The sequence below is a fragment of the Mirounga angustirostris genome, unplaced genomic scaffold (genome assembly GCF_029215605.1).
Source record: "Mirounga angustirostris isolate CCGP_5_RB_7025 unplaced genomic scaffold, mMirAng1.0.hap1 SCAF_16, whole genome shotgun sequence".
Lineage (NCBI taxonomy): Eukaryota > Metazoa > Chordata > Mammalia > Carnivora > Phocidae > Mirounga > Mirounga angustirostris.
In genome coordinates, this window is record NW_026991724.1 from 47835150 (window position 1) to 47854653 (window position 19504).

Genomic DNA, 19504 nt, shown 5'->3' on the forward strand with positions numbered 1-19504 from the left:
CCCGCGCCCGCACGTGGCTCCGCGTTTACTAACAATCTGGCCCCTCCCACTCCCGCCTCGCAAATCCAGGAATGCCATTGGAGAGTAGAGATGAGGGGGAGGGCCCTGGCATGAGCTCGTCCTACCCGAGGCCCCCTGGCCCTAAAGCCCTGAGGCTCCGGTTAGGTTGTCCTCTTCTTTGCCTGTTACAGAAACAACTAAGATGAGGCGATCAGAGTAATTTTTGGCAAGCTAGATTGTTTGGTCCACCCATACCCGTGCCCTAGAGACTGCAGGATTGGTAACTCGCGGTTTCTTGGCAGGGCGGTGCTAACATTTCAATCAGGTTCATAAAGGGGCAGCCCGCAGTCTAGCCGAGGAGAGGGGCGGAGGGCTGAGGGGTTGTTAGCCAAGATGGCGGTGGCGGCTGCAGCAGCGAGGGTCTGGGGCTCAAGTCGAGGCTTGGGCCAGGCTGGCCTCCTGCTCCTGCGGCGGCCTGGGGCTCGGGGGCTGGCCAGATCTGTGAGTACCTGGGGAGTTTTCCCCGAGGGAGAGTAAGGATGTCAACCCCGTCTTCCGATGTGGGGTCTGTGCAGGGAGTGAAGGAAGGGCTGTCACAGAAGGGACTGGGGCTGGGAGAACTAATCGGAGAAGACAGTCGGGAAGAACTTCATTTCCTCAGGAAATGAGAAGTGAGGCAGCTCCTTTGTGGACCCGGAGGGAGGGAGACAACTTGGAGAGAGGGAGGGGATTCCTCTTTAGTTGCCACTCAGCCCTACGGGAGGCCGCGTGGAGGGACACGGGGGGAAGGCGAGACATTTCCTCGCAGGCATTGGAGAGTGAAACTGCACGAAGGAGAGACTTTCTTCTTGGTAAAGGCCCCCCCTCCCCCTTCAAAAAGGAGAAAAAAGAGATCGGGTTCTCCGACGCGGGCTTTCAAAGTGCCCTGCATTTCTTTGTTCCTTTACTACTGTTCTGATTTTAAATGAATTGCGTAACAAAGTCGTTTGATCCTGTGTCCCTGATCGAATGCCAGAACAGGGACCTTGTCTAATGTTTTGGTCACTCAACAGAGGAGATAATCAGTAAAATTTTGTTGGGGAAAAGAGGAGGGAGAGAGGTCCAGACAGGGCACCACCTTGCCCACGTTTCTGAGTAACACTTGAGAAATGCCTAATTCTTCTTCTTCTTTTTTTTTTTTTTTTAAGATTTTATTTATTTGGGGTGCCGGGGTGGCTCAGTCAGTCGAGCGTCTGCCTTCGGCTCAGGTCACGATCCCAGGATCCCAGGATCCTGCCGGCGTTGGGCTCCCTGCTCGGCGGGGAGTCTGCCTCTCCCTCTCTATCTGCCTCTCCCTCAGCTCATGCTCTCTCTCGCACTCCCTCTTTCTCGCAAAAATAAATAAATAAAATCTTAAAAATAAAAAAAGATTTTATTTATTTATGTGAGAGCGAGAGAGAGAGCATGAGCAGGGTGAGTGAGGGGCAGAAGGAGAAGTGGACTCTGCTGAGCGGGGAGCCGGATGTTGGGCTCATCCCAGGACTCCGGGATCATGACCTGAGCCGAAGGCAGACGCTTAACCTGAGGCAGATGCTTAACCCACTGAGCCACCTAGGGGCCCCCGAGAAATGCTTAATTCTTACCAAAGGGATCAAAAGGGTCAGAATCCCCTTGCGTTGATGCTGCTAACAGTTTAAGTTCACACAGCAGAAGTCTAGCTGGAAGTTCCGATTACAGGGAGAGAGGCATTGGGCTGCGGAAGAGTCATGAACTGAAATTTTACAGATCAGAGAGTAGTGTTTTGGAAGGTGAATTCATATTCCTAAACTGCTGCTTTTCAGCTGTGTGGCCTTGGGCAAAGGACTGCTCCTCTGGACCTCTACAGAGGGGTGCATTTCCCTCTTTCTAAAATGCTAACTGCCCACCTTGTAGGATTGTAGTAAAAATAAAAAATGCAAAGTGCTGAGAACTGGACCTGGTATTTAATAAGGGCAATAGGAAAGTGAGGGTGGAGGGAAGGGACAGAAACTGACCTTGGAGATCAGAAGAAAGGAGGTGACCTTGGCAGGACCTGGATTGGTGAGGGCCCTTGGAGGGAAAACTGTCCAGGTCTTGTGAGGTTGGGTCTGACCCTCTGATCCCTAATCCATTAGGAAAGGAAGGTAGAATTGGTGGGAAGACACTCTAGATAGGGAGAGAAGCAGGGGAGGAGAATGAAGAGGGTGGGCCAGGTGTGAGGGGGAGGGGACATAGATAGGAAAAGGAGTCACCTTAAAGCAGGTAATTGTGGAAATGGTTGCTGGAGCAGGCTGGGGGTGGGGCAGCTTCCTGCCTTTGGGCTGTTGTTTGTAGCTTTTTTTGGAGCAATCAGATCCTGCGTGGCTGATTCCAGTCCCAAGAGTCCATTGGCTGGGCCTGTGGGGCGGGAGGTGGGCAGGCCTGGGGCAGAAAGTAGGGAGAGGTCATTTATGGCTGATTAAATCTGTTTCCTTCCAGGCTCAGTCTCCCTGCTGCTTTTCTCTCTTGACTCCCCTCCTTAATTTTTTTTGGTGGGTGATGGGATGGGGGGATTTTTTTGGAGGGGGTTTTTCAGGGTATTTACCTTTTGTGTATTTTTAAGTTTATATATATATATATATATATATATATATATATATATGTTTTTTTTTTTTTTTAGGATTTTTTTTTTTTTTAAGATTTTATTGATTTATTTGACAGAGAGAGACACAGCGAGAGAGGGAACACAAGCAGGGGGAGTGGGAGAGGGGCCTCCCGCCGAAAAGGGAGCCCGATACGGGGCTCGATCCCAGGACCCTGGGATCATGACCTGAGCTGAAGGCAGACGCTTAACCAACTGAGCCACCCAAGCATCCCTAAGTTTATATATTTTTTATAGTCCTTGCTTTCTCTTCCCACTTTTATTACTCCAATTTTTTTTTTAAAGATTTTATATTTTTGAAGTAATTTATACACCCAGTGTGGGGCTTGAACTCATAACCCAGAAATCAAGAGTCGCATGCTCTACCAACTGAGCCAACGCGGCACCCCTCTCCCACTTGTTTTTTCTAAGATTAAAAAGGAGATTTTTTTGAGTTAAGGGAAGGAGTGGTGGGATTTAGTTAAAAAAGATTTTAAACAATGTTTTTAAAGATTTTATTTATTTTTTTGAGAGCGTGTGCTCGTGCATGAGCGGGTGGGGGGAGGGAGAGGGAGAAGCAGATTCCCTGCTGAGCCCATTGAGCAGGGAGGCTGACGCAGGGCTGGATCCCAGGACCCCGGGATCATGACCTGAGCTGAAGGCAGACGCTTGATTGACTGAGCCACCCAGGCGCCCCTAGTCAAAGAAGATTGTAGACCAGGATCTGTGGAACATTTTGTGATGATGATGGTCTTCTAGATCTGTGCAGCCCAGTACGGTAGCCACTTGACTACACATGGCTACTGAGCTCTCAGTGTGGTTAGTAGGGCCCAGGAACTGAAGTTTTCATTTTATTTAATTTCAATAAGTTTAAATAGCCACGAGTGGCTGGTGGCTGCCATATTGGATGGTGCAGTTTCAGCCCATCAAGGCCGAGCCTAGAGATAGTGCTTTGGGGGAAGGTTGAGAGGCTGTGTTGTAGCTGACGGATGGGTTGTTGGAGCAGGCGGGGTTGGGGAAAAGGCTGGGGCTGCCTGACTTCATCTCTGCCTGCTTGCCTCTCCTTTCACCATGTTCTTGACTGAAAGCCCTGTTGCTCAGGAGGCCTTCGTCTGATTCTCCGTCCCTCCCCGCCCAGGTGAGAGCAGATGTTTTAGTGCTCAGGGAGAAGAGGAGAAAGGAAACTTAATTGTCAGGGAGTCCTGAGCTGGTTTCTCAGCCACCACCCCAAGAAGCAAGAGGGACCCCAGCCAAGTCACTTCACTTCTCTGAGCCTAGCAGGTGGGGTGAGTGGAGTCTCTCCTCTGGGACAGAGCTGCGTGTGTGGATCATCAGTGATGTTTTCCTGACCCAGCTGTCGGGGGCAGCCTGTTGGGGACCGCAGTGCCCCAGCGCCCCGTGCACTATCTCCAAGTGGCGGTGCCCAATGTGTGTTGAGGGACGAATGGAGATGGTCATTGCTTGTCTCCTCACCGTATGGGTCCGTCTCCCTCTTGGCTAGTGTCTTAAGGTACGAGGCCTCGTTTTTCACGTTAGGAAGCACTTATGAGTTATGCTACCAGTTCACTCCATTATTCTGTCTAATATAGCCACACTAATAGGTACCGGCAGTTTTCTCCTATCACAAGTGGGGAAACCGAGGCCCAGGGAGGTGAGGTCTGAACTTGGAGTTCTGGACTCTAAAGCCCAGTTTCTCGCCATAGTACCAGGCTGCTAGGAGAAGCGCTAGGGCTTCGGTTCAAGTCTTGCAACATCGTGCTCGGTCCGGTCTTGGCGTGTATCAGCAGCTTCTGCCTGGGGCCTTCGGGGCTGGTGAGAAGCTGGGATAGAGGGGCTGGCCTCAGCCCCCACCGTGCCCTTCCCTCCCTGCGCTTCAGCCCCACCGGCCCTTTTACCCCTCCCTTGGGTGAGTTCCTTACATCTGGTGGCCTTTGTAGGAATATGGTCCTTTAGGTGTCAGGTGACAGGCCACTTCCTCGGACAACCATTCCTGACCCCCCTGCCCCGTGACCATCTGTAAAATGGGGACAGCAGTAACACTTCCCTCAGAGAGACGTGAAGATGAAAGGAAATGGTCTTTAGGAGGCACTTACCACGTATCCCAAGTACTGAGTAAGGTCTCAAGAAGTGTGGGTTGCAGTTTTTCTCCGGGGCCAGTAAACGTGCAGTCAGGGGAAGGGTGTCCTCCCTCGGGACTGCCCACTAGTACTGCCCCGGGCCGCATCGTGCTTGCCAGAGCCCCTGGCTTCCGTGGCCCTCGCTGTCTTAGATGCAGAGGACTCAGCCCACTGGCACCATCCCCAAAACCGTCCACGGCTGGACCCCACCTTTTTTGGGGCAGCTGTAGTCAGGCTGCCTGGCTTCGTGTGCTGACATCACTCATGATCTCCCTGCCCCAGGACAAGTCACTCCCGGCCCCCCACCCGAGCCTCAGGGCCAGCTCTGTTTTACCAAAGCGAGACAGCAGTGCCTGCCTCATGGGGTTCAGAGAGCACAGAGGCAGAGAGGAGGTGCTTTGTGTGGCACCGAGTTTGCGCTCCTTACTAACATGCCGTGGCCTCGCTGGGCCCCAGGCTCTCTCTTCTTGCCTTGGCCTTGGTAGTTCCCGGGGACTGGCGCTTTCTTCCCCCTAGCCTCTGCCTGCCTCACCCCTGCTGGTCCAGCAGGCCTCGGCGTAACTCCCCCTCCTCCAGAGAGCTTTTCCTCGCGTTCCCTCTGACCCTGGCCACAAAAGTTCCCCCTTGAGCCATAGCAGGTGCTTTGTACCCTCCTCACCCCAGGCCTGTGGAGTGGCAATCCTCATCCTTTCCACAAGGGGACACCAGTTCAGGGTGACGTGGTGGCGCTGCCGGAAAGGGACAGAGCCGGGACAGAGCCGGGACAGAACTGTTTAGCCCGGAGTCTCTCATCCTGGGTAACCATCTGGTAGTCCTGCCCCAGTCTGTACCCTGCATGTTCGGTGTTCGTCACCCGGCCCTCCCTCTCCTCTCCAGGCACTTCAGGGCCCGGCATGGCTCCATTCAGTAGCTTCCTGCTGGGCAGTAATGATCATCAAATACATGAGCTGCTCGTGTTTGCGGATTGTTCTGTGTGCTGGGCCCTGGGCTGAGCGCTCTGAACTCGTCCCTGTGATGCCCTGGGAGATAGGTAGTCCTGCCACTGCTTCTGGGGGAGGAAACAGGCTCAGGGAGCTCTCTTTATACAGCCTGGAGGCTGGAGTCTACTCTGTGGGGAGTCTTAACCTTAACCTCGGGGCCAGAGGGAGTGGCTCCACAGGGGGGCAGGCACCCCAGTGCCTGCTGGGTGGACCAGACCCTCCAGAGCAGGCCTCTCTGTTTCCTGTGTGGTCAGAGCAAGGCTTTGTGTAGATCTCTATAGCCTCTGCCATTGTAAGTTACTGGCCACCACGACAAACCCATCCCCACCCCCCACCATATTCTGAAGAAAAAGAGGGTGGAGTCACATCCTTCCTTGGGCTATTCTACCCCGCCCCCCCCCCCCCCGACATTTCCTCCGCCCAGCCGCTCACGCAGTCCACACAGTAGCTCTGGGGTCCAGACCCCAGCATCTCCACGGGCCTAGGAAGGAAGCCCCCCCTGCCCCGCAAGGCTGGAGGCCAGTGTGGGGTGTGCCAGGGTGCCCTGATGGCAGCTGTCCATGGTCCAGAGGCAGGCAGTCCTGTCCTGACAGCCCAGTCTGTTCTCAGCCCTGTGACCTTGTCCTCTGCCCCCTGCCGGCCCCAAACCCCCAGCCGGCCTGTCCACGGTTTGCTGTTACCGTCTGGGGTTCCCTGCTGCTAGACCTTCTCCCCAGCTCTTCCCTCTCCTCTTTCCAAAGGGCCAGCCATTTTCTGCTTCCTGTTTCCTACCCGTCTGAGATTTTGGGGTGGTTTCCCTTTCTGCCAAGTTTTGAGCTTATAAACAGTGTTCCCATCCCTGTGCTGAGCCCTTTGTGTGCCTCATGGCAGGAACTTTCTGCGACAGCCCTCTGCGGCCTTCCTACAGATGAGGAAATTCACGGGGACAGGGCATTTTGCAAAGAGCCATGCGGGGAGCTCAGATCCTGGCACCCACATCATCGGCCTCCAAGGCCAGTGAACCCAAGTGCTCATCCCTCCGTCCCTTCAGTGATGGGCTGCCGAGTGCCTGCTGTGTGAACCAACACTGCCTTCCCCGAGCTTGTGATCTGTGCTGGAGGCAGACACAGACCGCTGATCCTCCGGGGGGGATGGAAAGGTCTGGCCGGTGTGGGTGCTCTTGGCGGGGGGCGCAGGCGGCCGGAGTTAGCGGCTTCCCTCGCAAGCAGGGGAAGCCGTGGTCAGGCCTGGACCTGCCCTGCCGTGGGGAGTGTCATTTCCTTTATTTCCTCACAGCCACAAGCGCAGATAAATGCCCTGGTGCTCGGCTTCCCCCCCGGATGCTCGGCCGCTCTGCTGGGCAATTTGATGGGGGGAGTGGGGCGCACACCTGAGCCCACTGGCTGTGCTTGAGCTCCTCTGGAAGCGAAGCCGCCATCACCGGCAGCCACGGGAAGGGAGCTGTAGCTGGGGGGGCTGGGTCAGTCATGGCAGTTGGGGTGAGGTGCAGGGCTTTGGGGTCTGCATGTCAGCCCGGTCTGCGTTGGAAGCCCCATCCTGACTGACCTATTTTTAGCTGTGGTGCAGGTGACTCCCCCCCCCCCCCCCCAGTATCTCCGCTTCCTCCCTCCTCAGGGCCATAGTAGGTGGTCTGTGCCTCAGACACGCTCTGAGGACCCAGTGAGACTGTGGGTACAGAGCTCCGCCGGTGGCCGGCAAGTGCTGGATAGAGGGGAGCAGGGCAGTGCTGAGACCAGGTCAAGGCTGAGAAATGGGGTTGGCGTGCATCCTGTGGCACCCGGAGCCTGCCCAGTGGTCTTTTCCCGGGCTTTCCCTGCCAGCTGAGGAGGTGCCATGCCCCCCACAGGGCTCTCCAGCCACTCAACTTCTTCCAGGCTCCGCGAGTGACATCCCGTCCCTCGCTTTCTGCCTTTGGCGTGTTCTTTGACCCCGGGGCTCCTTCCCTGACACCCGGCTGCCCTCCGGCTCTCAGCTCTCAGCTCTCAGGATGCTTCCTCAGAGAAGCCTGGCTCCTTCCCACTCTCCCGTGCTCAAGGCTTCTCTTGGGCAAAGACAGATCAGCCCCAGCCTCAGCCATACTTGCTCAGCAGCCGGCTTCCCCGCTGGGCCCCAGTGACAGATGTCTTGCTTCTCTTAGGTCCCCAGAACCCAGCACAGGGCTCAGAACAAAGCAGGTGCTCAAATATTTGTTGAAGGAGTCAGTCTGGGCCTGGAGGGGTGGGGGTTAGGACTGGAGCGCAGAGGCCATCGAAGCGGGGAAGTTTCCCTGGGGGTGGGGGTGGGGGAGCAGACATTCTAGTAAAGAGATGGGCGTAGCCATGTGGTGGCAGAAGTGACAGTTGACCTTTCCTGAGTGTTTGCTGTATGACTTCCAAGTACTCTGCTAACCAGTTCTATGTGCAGGATCCCATTTAAGCCTCACGACACTTCCATGAGGTGGTCTCCCTTTTACAGATGATGAAGGAGAGTCTGGCGGAGGGGAAGTCACTTTCCTCTGGTCACCTCGCAAGGGATTTGAACCCAGGCAGGCTGACACCTAAGAGCTCACAGACTCCCTTGATTCTGGGTGGCTGCCCTGGTTGTGTGGGGCCACTGGAGAGCCCATCTGGCTGGACTCGAGGGCACGGGGGGCAGGTGGGCTCTCCAGTGGAGAGAGGGGGTGTCTGGCCAGACTGGAGAGGCCTTGAATGCCAGGGTGAAGTGGCCAGGCCCTGATAGAACAGCTACCGGTTCCTGAGCCGACTGCCCCTCTGCTGAGTTGTGTACTCTTTACAGCTGCCCTGGGGGATAGATAGTATCTTCCCCCCAATTTTACAGATGAGGAATGGAGACACAAAGGAGTCTGGTGACTTGCCTAAGGTCACACATCAAGAAAGCGGTGGAGCTGGGATCCATAACCGGTGTGTCAGGGCCCTCTGGGGCCCCGGGGGCTTAACTACCAGGCCATCCTGCCTGGCGCTGTGAGGTCGAGCCAGGGAACCCTCTGCTGCTCTGGACATGAGAACCCCCACCCCCACCCTGCTCTCTCCCCAGCTCCCCCAGAGACAGGCGCAGCAGCACTTCCCGTCCCTGGATGACAAGCCCCAGTTCCCAGGGGCCTCGGCGGAGTTTGTAGACAAGCTAGAATTCATCCAGCCCAATGTCATCTCTGGGATCCCCGTCTACCGTGTCATGGATCGCCAGGGCCAGATCATCAACCCCAGCGAGGATCCCCACGTGAGAGGCCCCCACCTTACCCCCACTGTGTCTCTCACGCCCGGGCCCCTTGTCCGTCTCCTCTCTGGTCCCAACTGCCCCATGTCTGTCTGTGCCTCTGTCCGCAGCTGCCCCAGGAGAAGGTGCTCAAGTTTTACAAGAGCATGACTTTGCTCAACACCATGGACCGCATCCTCTATGAGTCCCAGCGACAGGTGCGTGGCCTGGGGCTGGGAAGGGGGGTTCCCTGAGGTCGCCCTGCCTATGTTCAAGCCAGAAGATGACTCCTAAGGAGGAGAGGGTGGGATGGAGATCCTTTGTCTCGGGGTCCTCAGAGTCCGAGGACTCTTGGGGTTCTCTCGGTGCTATGGAGGAAGAGTGTGGGAAGGGTGCTGCCCAAGAGCAGGAGGATGGATCAGATCCTCCTGTGCTCCTGGTTGGGGGCATGGCTGTGCCAGGGGCGGACGGGCAGGAAGATCTGACGGGCCTTCCCCTTGGGAGCTCACGGTCCTGAGAAACGGGGTGCCCCTCTGGGCTTCCTGGGGCACCTGTGTCAGATGGGCTTTGAGCCTCAGCCGTGTTCATGTCAGCGGGCAGAGACCCGGTCCTAGCAGCGTCCACAAGGAGCAATTTTTGGACTCAAATAACATCACATCCGGAGGGTCCAGTTTCAGGCATGGCTGGATCCCAGGGGCTTAGTGTTATCAGACCTGTTTCTCTGTCCGAGTGTCTTTTTCCTGTCTCAGCGTCCTTCATTCCCAGACAGCAGTGGTCTCTGGCAGGTCTAGGCTCGTGGACAGATGGCAGAGAAGGGATCAGGGTACGGGCTCTGGAGCAGGACTTTACAACCAAAGTCTTCATTCTCCCACTTTGTAGCTACGTCCTGGGGCAGTCGCTTCATCTGTCAGGTCTTCCGTTTTCTTGTCTGTACTCCATTCGTGGGGTTGCCTTAAGGACTTCGGTGGCATGTGTCATGGCCTTAGGAAGAGTGATGCTGGTGTTTATCGTAACCCTGCCAGCCTCACGACGACTGTCCTTTCTGCTTAGCAGTGGAAAGAGAATGTCTGCTCCCTGACGTTCCAGCAGAAGGCTGGGGCTAATGCTCGCCGTCTGGGCTTTGGTCACAGGCCCCGCCTTGAGCTAGCCCCTGGCCACGAGGACCATGTGCCCATCCCCAGGATCCAAGGGAGCCGTGGAATCCGTCCCTCCCAAGGCCCAGGGTTCCTGTGGGAAAGGGGAGAAGAATGTTGGGCAGTGGGCCCTTGGGTGCCCACTGCACCTGCTGGGTCAGGAGTAGGGATGGGCTTAAGAATAGAGCCCCCAGGCCATCCCCCTGTGGACTAAAGCATGAGGCCCCCTGGCCTACGGGACAGTACTGAGCAGACTCCCACCCACAGGGCACTATGTGTGGGTTTTCCAAGTTAGGGTAGTGCCTCCACTCTGAAACTTGCCCAGAAACTTCCTTGGCTCCCGCAGCCCACAGGGGCAGGCCAGGCCCTTCCTCTTCCTCTGTCTCCTGTTTCCCTGTGGCCTCGGCTCTCCGCAGCCTTACCACCAGGCCAGGCCACCCCTCCCACCCTCTCAACATGCCTGGGCTCCTTCCTGCCTGCGTTGGCTGTGCATATGGGGGCTTTGGAATCAAGTGGCTATGGGTCCAATCACAGCTGTGACTTTGGGCAGCGATTTTTCCTGGCTTTGCCTCAGTTTCTTCAGTATGCTAAAAAGTGAGGAAAGCAAGGTTAGGGGTAGGAATTCTGTTGAGGCCCAGCACAGAAACTCCCTTCTGTGGCTGCCACAGAGGAGGCCTCAGTAAGATCAGCTCGTGTGTCAAGGCTCAGCTTATGTTAGCTAGGCTTCTGTTTAGCTGTAAGTAACAGACCTCCCCCAAAGCACCCCCCACCCCAAATCCTAACAGAAACAAATGCAGTAGCTTAAACAGATTAGGAGGGTTTTTATCTTGCATAAAAGAAATCTGAAAACGGGGTTTGGGGCTGGTATGGTGGCACCACAATGTCACTGGATACCCAGCTTTGGCTTCTCGCCTTCAGGGCCCTTCATGAGCCAAATGGCTGCTGGAGCTCCCTCCATCACACCTCATTCCAGGCAGGAAGCGGAAGGAAGGTGGCAGGTCAGACATGGTATGTCCCAGCTATCTCCTCATACCCACCTTTCTAGACCTTTGCAGGCAGTCCCACCCAGTAGCATCTGACATTGCATAGGTCGCTCCCAGCTGCAAGGGAGGCCGAAATGTGGTCTTTCCATCTGGGCAGTTGCTGCCTATGGAATGGGATCTCAGTTAGCAAGCAGGAAGAGGGGTAGGATACAGGGTAGGCAACCAGTGACCTCTGCCTCCTGCCAGGTCCTGTTTCCTGGGTGGGAAGGCACTCAGGCTCCTCCCCGCACCACCCTCGACAGCCCTCCCAGGCCTTGAGCACCCAGCATCCGCCCACGTGGCTGTGGGAGGTCAATTAACTTTTAATTGGCTCCCCACTTAGAAGAAAGCTTTATTCATCTAGTTCTCCCACCACGACAGAAAGCCTGGACTGCAGAACACATGAGGACTGGGCAGGGGGCGTCCGTCAGATACTGACCCGAGCTCTCTCACTTTACACATGGTGCTGGGGAGCTTAGTTCTGGCCCTGTGCCAGGGGTGCCCCAAATCTCCAGCCAGACTTCACCTCTTAGCCCCAGATCTACTTGGCTTCTTGCCTTGGGTGTCCCACACCAAATTCAGCCTGTCCAGACTTGACCTCAGCGTCTTCCTCCCTTAGGCCGTTTCTCAGCGGAGGGTGCTACTGTCCGCCCACTGCCCAAGCTGGAGACCTGCATCTCCTCCCTGTTTTCTGTTCTCCCCCTCGTATCACTTTCTCCCATCTTATTTACTTTGTCCCTACGGGTTTAGTTAGAAATCCATTCTGCTGCTCAGCACCACGCCAGGAGCCCAGACTTCCTACCTTCCTGCTTCACCATCGTGGGCGAGTTGGCTTTCATCCCACACGTGTTGCCTCATTTTCGCAAGATGGCTGCCACCGGTCCAGCCTCCCAGCGGTGTGCCAGGCAGAAGAAGGGCTGGCGCCTGTTACACTCCTCTCTTTTGTCAGGAAAGCAAAAGCAGACTTCCACTTAAGTCTCTGGCTAGAACTGTATCTGCGGCCACCTCTGGCTATAAGGGAGATTGGGAGAATGTTTGGCTTTTCCAGGCTCTAGAATTGGGGGCGGGGGGCGGCTCAGGAGAAGGGAGTCGGCCGGGGTGCCGGTGTGGCCCGCCAGCAAGGGTCTGCCGCTCCCTTGGTGCTCTCCCCTCTGCTCCTCTGCCTGTCTCCTGCCACGACCAGGCCCAGCCACCACCCACTCTTGCCTGGTGGGCTGCACCCAGTCCTGTCTCCACCATCCATTTCCCACAAGACAACCAGAGAGCTGTTTCTAAAATGTTGCTCTGAGGAGAGCCATGGGTGCAGTTCTCAAGGTAAAGTCCCGGTGTGTCATTCATTCACTGCCTCACTGGGTCCTGCCTCTCCTGCCTTGTCTGTCCCCACCCCTCCCACATTCTGGCCTCATGGTCTTGACTATTCCCTCTGCCTGGAAACCTGCATCTAGCCTCAGCTGTGCCCGGCCCAGGCATTTCTCCCTGCCGCCCCTCGGGTGGGCCGGGCACGCACGTCGGCCTCCCATCACACAGCCCCTGCGCTTGGCTCTCACCGACCTGGCAGTTCCTCCGTGGAGGCGGGAAGCCCGGCCTGGCCTGGCCCGGGACGTGTGTATGGTGATGAATGAAGTCTCCAGAAGCAGGCCAGTTATCCGGATGGTTCCGTGTCATTGCCCAGCATAACGGATCCCGGGCCCCCGGGCCCTCCCGCACCCCCAGGGCCGGATCTCCTTCTACATGACCAACTACGGCGAGGAGGGGACGCACGTGGGGAGCGCAGCAGCGCTGGACAACACGGACCTGGTGTTCGGCCAGTACCGGGAGGCAGGTATGTCTGCCCTGCTGGTGCGGCCTGTGTCTGCGGTCCCCGTGGGGGCAGGTCAGGCCCAGTCCCCCTGGACGGGAAGGCGAGGCCCGTGTTAGCTACCCGGCGTGCTCTGCTGGGAAGAGCTTTCCGAGCAAGGAAGAGCCAAGCCGGGGCCAGGGGTGTGTGGCGGCGGGCTTCCTCCGTCTGGAGTCCCTGCAGGCGGGGTGGTAGGGCAGAGCCTGTGCTCGGGGTCGCTCTGTGCTCTGCCGGCTGTCACATTTGGGGCAAGGTGCTTCTCTTCTGTGAGCCTCAGTTTTCTGGCCTCGGCCACGGAGCTGATGATGGCGCCGTGCCCCCTGCCCTGGGAGTGCTGTGGCAGCATGCGGTCAGGGCGGGCCTGGCCCCCCGTGGGCCCGCACGGGGACCCCTGTCCTGGCCTCTCCGGGCGCCGTGCCCCTGAGGGAGCAGAGCAAACAGGGCCTGGCAGTGGCAGCCGGGGCGGCCCCTTCTGAGTGAGGGAGTGACAGGACCGGAGGGTCGGAGATGGGCGTGAAGCAGGCAGGAGTGACGGGGCCAAAGGCTGTGGAGGGGGGTCACGGGGCAGGGGACGCAAAGCCCTCAGCACAGGGCCCGGCAGCGGGTAAGTGCTCCGAGTCGGAGGTGATGTGCGAGTCGGAGGTGATGTGCGGGGTGGGGGGCTCTCTCTTCAGCAGGGGGCAGGCTGGCCGGGCAGGCGGGTGCCCACTGCACCCGACTCCCCATGCCCCGCACTCTAGGGGGACAGACGCCCTGTGTATTGGGTGTCCCCAGACACTGGGCTGTGCGCCCGGCCCCAGCCAGCTTTGCTGTTTCTGCGGAAGGGGCCTCTCGGGTGAGGACTCCAGGCAGGACGAGCGGGGGGCTTGGAGCCATGGGCAGCCACCGGGCTCTCCAACCCGGGTGGGGAGGGTGTTGGGGGGCGTCTGGTCCTGGCCGCCCTGCTGGAGGGAGCCCTCCGCGCCGAGGCCCCTGCAAAAGGCAGCCCGCATCAGGGCAGACAGGAGGGGTGTGCGCTCCGCGGGGAAGGCGCCGCGGAGACCTGCGCCTGGCCTTGCCAAGGCAGCCGCTCACCTCAGGCCCCTCCTGTGCGGAGAACGGGGGCGCTCAGAAAAATAGCCGCCCTCCGCCAAGCTCTTCAAGGCCAAGGTGCTGTTCTGAGTGCTGGAAGCAGAGGGGGCGCTACCTCCTTTCACCTGCCGCGACCCCACCGGAGGAAGGAGCCTCCCAGCAGCCATGTTTCCTGTCTGAGCCAGGCGGCAGGCAGCCCAGAAGGTTCCGTGCCAGGGCCCAGGCTACATGCCTCCTGAGGGGTGGAGCAGGGGGTCCCGGCATCAGCCCTCTGTGGTGCTGCCCACGTGGGGCCGTTTGGTATAAACCAAGGATGTCCGTGGAGTGCCGACCGGGGCACCAGCAGGAAGGGGCGCTTGTCAAAGGGAGCTCAGAGGCAGCACATTTCCATGTAGAGCGGTAGTTCCCACAGGGCCTGCAGTTTCCTGGGGCGAGTCAGAGCCACCTGGGGCCTGGGCCCAGGACTCCTGGCCCTGCCTGCCATTCTCACGTGCTAGACCACAGACTGCACCGTGAGGAACCCCCCCTTTCCCGCTTCGAGCGCAGCACCTCCTCTGTGCTCTGTGTTACGTACGGCGTGGCCACTCCGTGTGTGAGTCTGTGTCGCCCGACAGGAAATCCCACGTCTAGTTCTATGAAAGGCGAAGGCTGACGTCACGCCCCGTGCCCCTCACCCCAACTCCCATTTCAGGTGCGTGCTCGGGGCCGATTGTCCAGGTAGCGCTCACCATGTGCGGGGGTCTCAGTGGTGGCACCCCGTTAGCTGGGGAACACTCTCCCCCAGCCCCACCGCCCTGCTGCAGCCTCAGCCGTGAAGGGTGAGCTTTGCGTGGCCCCCACAGCCCAGCCCGCCACCTCACAGTGTGACCTTGAGCCGGCTCTGGGAGCTCTCCTACCTCAGTTTTCTCATCTGCCAATGGGGAGAATAATCCCCCTCCCTTGGGGGTTATTGTGAGGATTAATCAAGTTAATCTCTGGAAAGTGCTCAGAATAAAGGCGCCTGGCACCAAACGTTATATTCACATTGCATTCATTCGGGGAACGTGTGCACAGCCCGTGCAAACTGTGTCTTCTGTGCAGTGTGACCCCCGTTACGTCATCACGTGAAGAAAGTTCTCTAATAAAGCAGAGATTTGGAAATGCCTGCACCAGCCAGTTGCCCCTCTGCATTGCTCAGGTTCTGGGTGCTTCCATGGGCGTCCTTGAACCCCCAGTGCGGCCCCTCAGGTGTGGGCGTTTCGATTGTCCTCCTTTTCAGGGGGCGGCCCAGAGCGGGTCTGTCCCCATCCCAGGACCACCTCAACCCCCTCCTGTCCTCTGACTCAGCAGGCAAGGCCCCCTTCACCAGAGCGGTTCTGTTTGAAGACAGGATTTTACACCCACAAGCAGGTTCAAATATCGTCTCTCTAGTTCAGAAGTTGTGAGCTAGCGGGCAGTAGTTTTATTTAGTTCATACAATGATTTTTGAAGTAATTGCGTGAGTGGAAACATCGACATCAGGTAGTTTCTTGTTAAAAAAAAAAAAAAAAAAAGCAAGCCAGGTTTTGCCTTCTTTTGAAGAGCTGGGCCATCTGGTGTCTCCAAGCAGCAGTTGGGTGGTTGGAACCAGGGAAGGTGGGTGGCCTCCCTTTCGGGACAGGTCCAAGCTCTCTAGTGTGCACCCCCTGCCTGCCCCCCCACCCCCCCCGTGAGCCTGTGAATCGGCCTCCCCTGCTTGAGTCCAGTTCTCATCTGGGACCCACAGGGAGATGCAGCCTGGGCTGCAGGGGCGTCGCCCCGGGACCCCCAGGGCTCAGTCTGCCCCCGCACCCCAGCCGCAGGCTCACGCAGCCGTCCCCCCCCACCCCCAGGTGTGCTCATGTACCGGGACTACCCCCTGGAGCTGTTCATGGCCCAGTGCTACGGCAATTCGAGTGACCTGGGCAAGGGCCGCCAGATGCCTGTGCACTACGGCTGCAAGGAGCGCCACTTTGTCACCATCTCCTCTCCGCTGGCCACGCAGATCCCGCAGGGTGAGAACTCGTCCCGGGTTGGGGGCTCGCAGACCAGCATCCTCCCCTGCGCTGGCCCAGCCCTTCCGGGGGCCTCCCCGTGGGTGCCGGGCTCAGAGCGCTGGTCCGGGCTCCAGACTTTACATTTACAGACCCCTCTGGTCCAGCAGTCTCCACAGGAGGGCTGTGGTTTGGCAGGCTGGAGCTGGCGTGGGAAGCTCTCGTTTCCCAAACTGCCCATCCTGTTGGTCCGCTCACCGACCCGGCAACTGTGCCTGACTGAGCGGGTACCAACTTCCTCGCAAGGGTCTCTGGGCAGAGCTGGGTTCTTGCCCCTGACCCTGCTCCGCTTCACTCCTCGGAGTCCGGCTCCCCTGAAGCTTACTCTGGAAGCCCACGCTCCCTCGAGCAGTCAGAGCAGACCCTCTCGGGGCCAGGCCCCTCGGGGAGACCCTGGAACCTGCTCTCTGGACCCTGCAGTCCGGTTGAGGGCCGCGCTGGGCTTCGGCTCTCTCTGCCCCGGCGGCCGAGGTACACACGTTGCTGTGTCCGTGGGGCTGAGTGGCGTGCTGGTTGCGAGGCCCATTCGTACGTGTTAGCTCAGTGCCTGGAATGAGGAGCTGTTTGCGCCTCTGACGTGGGAGGCGGGCAGGGCAGCTTTGTGAGGGGAGGCGGCATGTTACCTGCGGGGAGGTAGGATTTCCAGAAGGCTGGGCCCTGGCCCTTACCTTCCATTTGAGTGACCATTCAGCTGTTCAGCGGGCGAATGTATGGAGTCTCTGTGGGCGCCATGCGGGGCGCAGTGAGCAGGAGACAAACACCTCAGCTCTCCTCCATGTGGAGGAGACAGACAGGAAGCATGCAGGAGGAGCCCAGGGAGGGGATCAGGGATGAGCAGTCCTGCAGGGAGAAACAGCCGAGATGTGATGGAAGAAGGTGGGGGGTTGCATCACAGGTGACATTTCTTACAGACCAGGAGCCAGGGAGGGCACCATGTGGGGTCTTGAGGCAAGTGCCTGCTTGACCGCTTGAGGGGGCAGGAGGGGCCCTGAGGCAGGTGTGGAACTGGGTAGGGAGGCCAGGAGGGGGCGCAGAGAGGTGCGGGAAGGCTGCAGATGCAGGGGAGTCTGAGGGCAGTGGGAGCCGCAGGGGGGAGAGGCGCTGGGCCGGAATGTCAGCCTGGTTCACATTTTAACCATTTTAACTGGCCTCTGGCTGTCCCAGGGTAACGGGTGGGGGCGGGAGGAGCAGGGGGCCTGTGAGGAGGCCGCTGGGAGCTCAGGCGGGAGGTGACTGGGCAAGCCGACTGGCGGGAAGGGGTGGGGCACAGGGTCAGGTTCTAGCGGAGTTTTGAAGGTGGAAGAGGTGTGGGGAGCGGCCATCAGTGGGGGGGGAGGGGGGGCTGAGGCAGTTTGTGGGGTGCAGCGGGAGGGCAGAGCCGGGTGGGGAGAGTGTGCGGCTCTGCTCCTGCTCACCCCCCTCTCCCCCTGCAGCGGTGGGGGCGGCCTACGCAGCCAAGCGGGCCAACGCCAACAGGGTGGTCATCTGCTACTTCGGGGAGGGGGCGGCCAGCGAGGGGGACGCACACGCCGGCTTCAACTTCGCCGCCACCCTCGAGTGCCCCATCATCTTCTTCTGCCGGAACAACGGCTATGCCATCTCCACGCCCACCTCAGAGCAGTACCGCGGGGACGGCATCGGTAGGGGCCCCACGGGCCACTCCCCAGTCCTTTCCCTGTCGCGGGTCTGCAACAAGGGAGGCCGCAAGAACGCTGCTTTGCTGCCCCCCGCACTGTCCCCATCTGAGTGCCGGGGCCGCCCTGCCTCTCTGTCCCCACAGCTGCCCGAGGCCCCGGCTATGGCATCATGTCCATCCGCGTGGATGGCAACGACGTGTTTGCTGTGTACAACGCCACCAAGGAGGCCCGGCGGCGCGCTGTGGCGGAGAACCAGCCCTTCCTCATCGAGGCCATGACCTACAGGTGCCTGCCTCCCCCATCCTCCCCCGCGGCCTTGACCGCATCTCCCCTGCACGGGCCACTGGCCCCGGAGCAGGACCACATCCCCCTATTGGATCCCCTTGTGGGTTGCGCCCCATCGCCACCCCTTCTCCCCTGGTCCGCCCCCTCCCTCCTGACCCTGGGCCCCCTCCACAGGATCGGCCACCACAGCACTAGTGATGACAGCTCAGCCTACCGCTCGGTGGACGAGGTCAATTACTGGGACAAGCAGGACCACCCCATCTCCCGGCTGCGCCACTACCTGCAGAGCCGGGGCTGGTGGGACGACGAGCAGGAGAAGGCCTGGAGGAAGCAGTCCCGCAAGAAGGTGGGGGCCTTCCTCCGTTGGGAATCGTGCCCTGGGGGCATGGTCTGGGGCGGCATGAGGTGGAGAAGCCTGGAAGGGTTGGGGGGCACGGAACTGGGAGACCTGGGCACAGCCCGGCAGGGTCTCTAAGTGCGGTCCTCGGTGCCAGGCTGCCTGGGCGGGCGCCTCTGCCGGGTCCTAGCTGCGTCCTTGGCACGCCGCCTGCCCTCCACGCCCTCCTGCCTGAGGACGGACACGGCGTCCTCGTCAGAAGGTGGGCAAGGGGTAGGCGACCTAATTCGTGTGCAGTGTGAGTGTCCCACTGTCCTCGGCCGGGAGCCGGGCGGTGTGCCCAGTGGGACGGGCCACCCTCCCTCCGGGCCTCGGTTTCCTCACCTCTAAAGGGCCTGCTGCCCGGTTCTGCATTTAGCGTCGGACCGGACAGTGCGGGGGAGGAGAGGCCGGGCTTGGGTGGGGGGGTGCTGAAAAGGTGGTTCTCACCCTGCCAATCCTCGCCTGTTGTCCAGATGGGAGCCCCCTGCTGGGGTCCCACAGGTGGCGGCGGGGGGGCTGGTTGCGTGTCTACTGTCCCACCTCCCCCAGGTGATGGAGGCCTTTGAGCAGGCGGAGCGGAAGCCAAAGCCCAGCCCCAGCCTGCTCTTCTCAGACGTGTACCAGGAGATGCCCGCCCAGCTCCGCAAGCAGCAGGAGGCCCTGGCCCGGCACCTCCAGACCTACGGGGAGCACTACCCCCTGGACCACTTTGAGAAGTGAGGCCTGCTCATCCCCCGACCCCCACCTCAACCACCCCGAGGGGCAGCCCCACTGTGGGGGGGGTTGCCCAGGGAGCGGCAGGATGCCACCCTCCTTCCCCAGTCAGCTCCCTCCAAAATACTGGGGCCAGGGCTCTAGCCCCCCCATCCCCACTCCTCCAGGCTGTTACCCTGGGGGGCCTCAGTCGGCCCCCTCCTTGCCTGTTACAGTGCCTTCTCCCAGGGGCTGGGTCAGGGCGCCTCCAGGACTAGAAGCCCCTCTGGGGTGGGCGTGGCGGGTCAGCCTGTGGAAAGCCACTCCCTCAAAGTGAGAGGTGGTTAGCAGGTGGCCAATAAACTCTATTTGGCTCTGTACCCCCCCCTGCCGCTGGTCTGTTTCCTGGCGTTTGGGAGGTGGGAGGAGAGCCCAGCGTGACTGGTTTGGGACCACCTCTTGGTTCTCCCCTCTAGATAAAGAAAGCCGG

The 19504-nt window shown here is 59.3% G+C and overlaps 1 protein-coding gene across 2 annotated transcripts; it reads left to right on the top strand.

Annotated features, from left to right (window-relative positions):
• Positions 1 to 343: 343 nt before the first annotated feature.
• Positions 344 to 19394, top strand: BCKDHA (branched chain keto acid dehydrogenase E1 subunit alpha). 2 transcript variants are annotated; one of them, XR_006793574.3, is made up of 10 exons: positions 344 to 501; positions 8748 to 8930; positions 9038 to 9124; positions 12775 to 12883; positions 15820 to 15981; positions 17454 to 17660; positions 17801 to 17942; positions 18117 to 18288; positions 18437 to 18541; positions 18871 to 19006. XR_006793574.3 is itself a non-coding variant. In XM_045891590.3 (9 exons), the coding sequence occupies exons 1-9, from the start codon at positions 394 to 396 to the stop codon at positions 19039 to 19041; spliced, it is 1341 nt and encodes a 446-aa protein (XP_045747546.1). In that variant the 5' UTR covers positions 344 to 393; the 3' UTR covers positions 19042 to 19394. The 2 variants fall into 2 exon arrangements, 1 of the variants encoding a protein (XP_045747546.1); XM_045891590.3 differs by lacking the exon at positions 18437 to 18541 and having other exon boundaries at positions 18871 to 19394.
• The last annotated feature ends 110 nt before the right edge of the window (positions 19395 to 19504 follow it).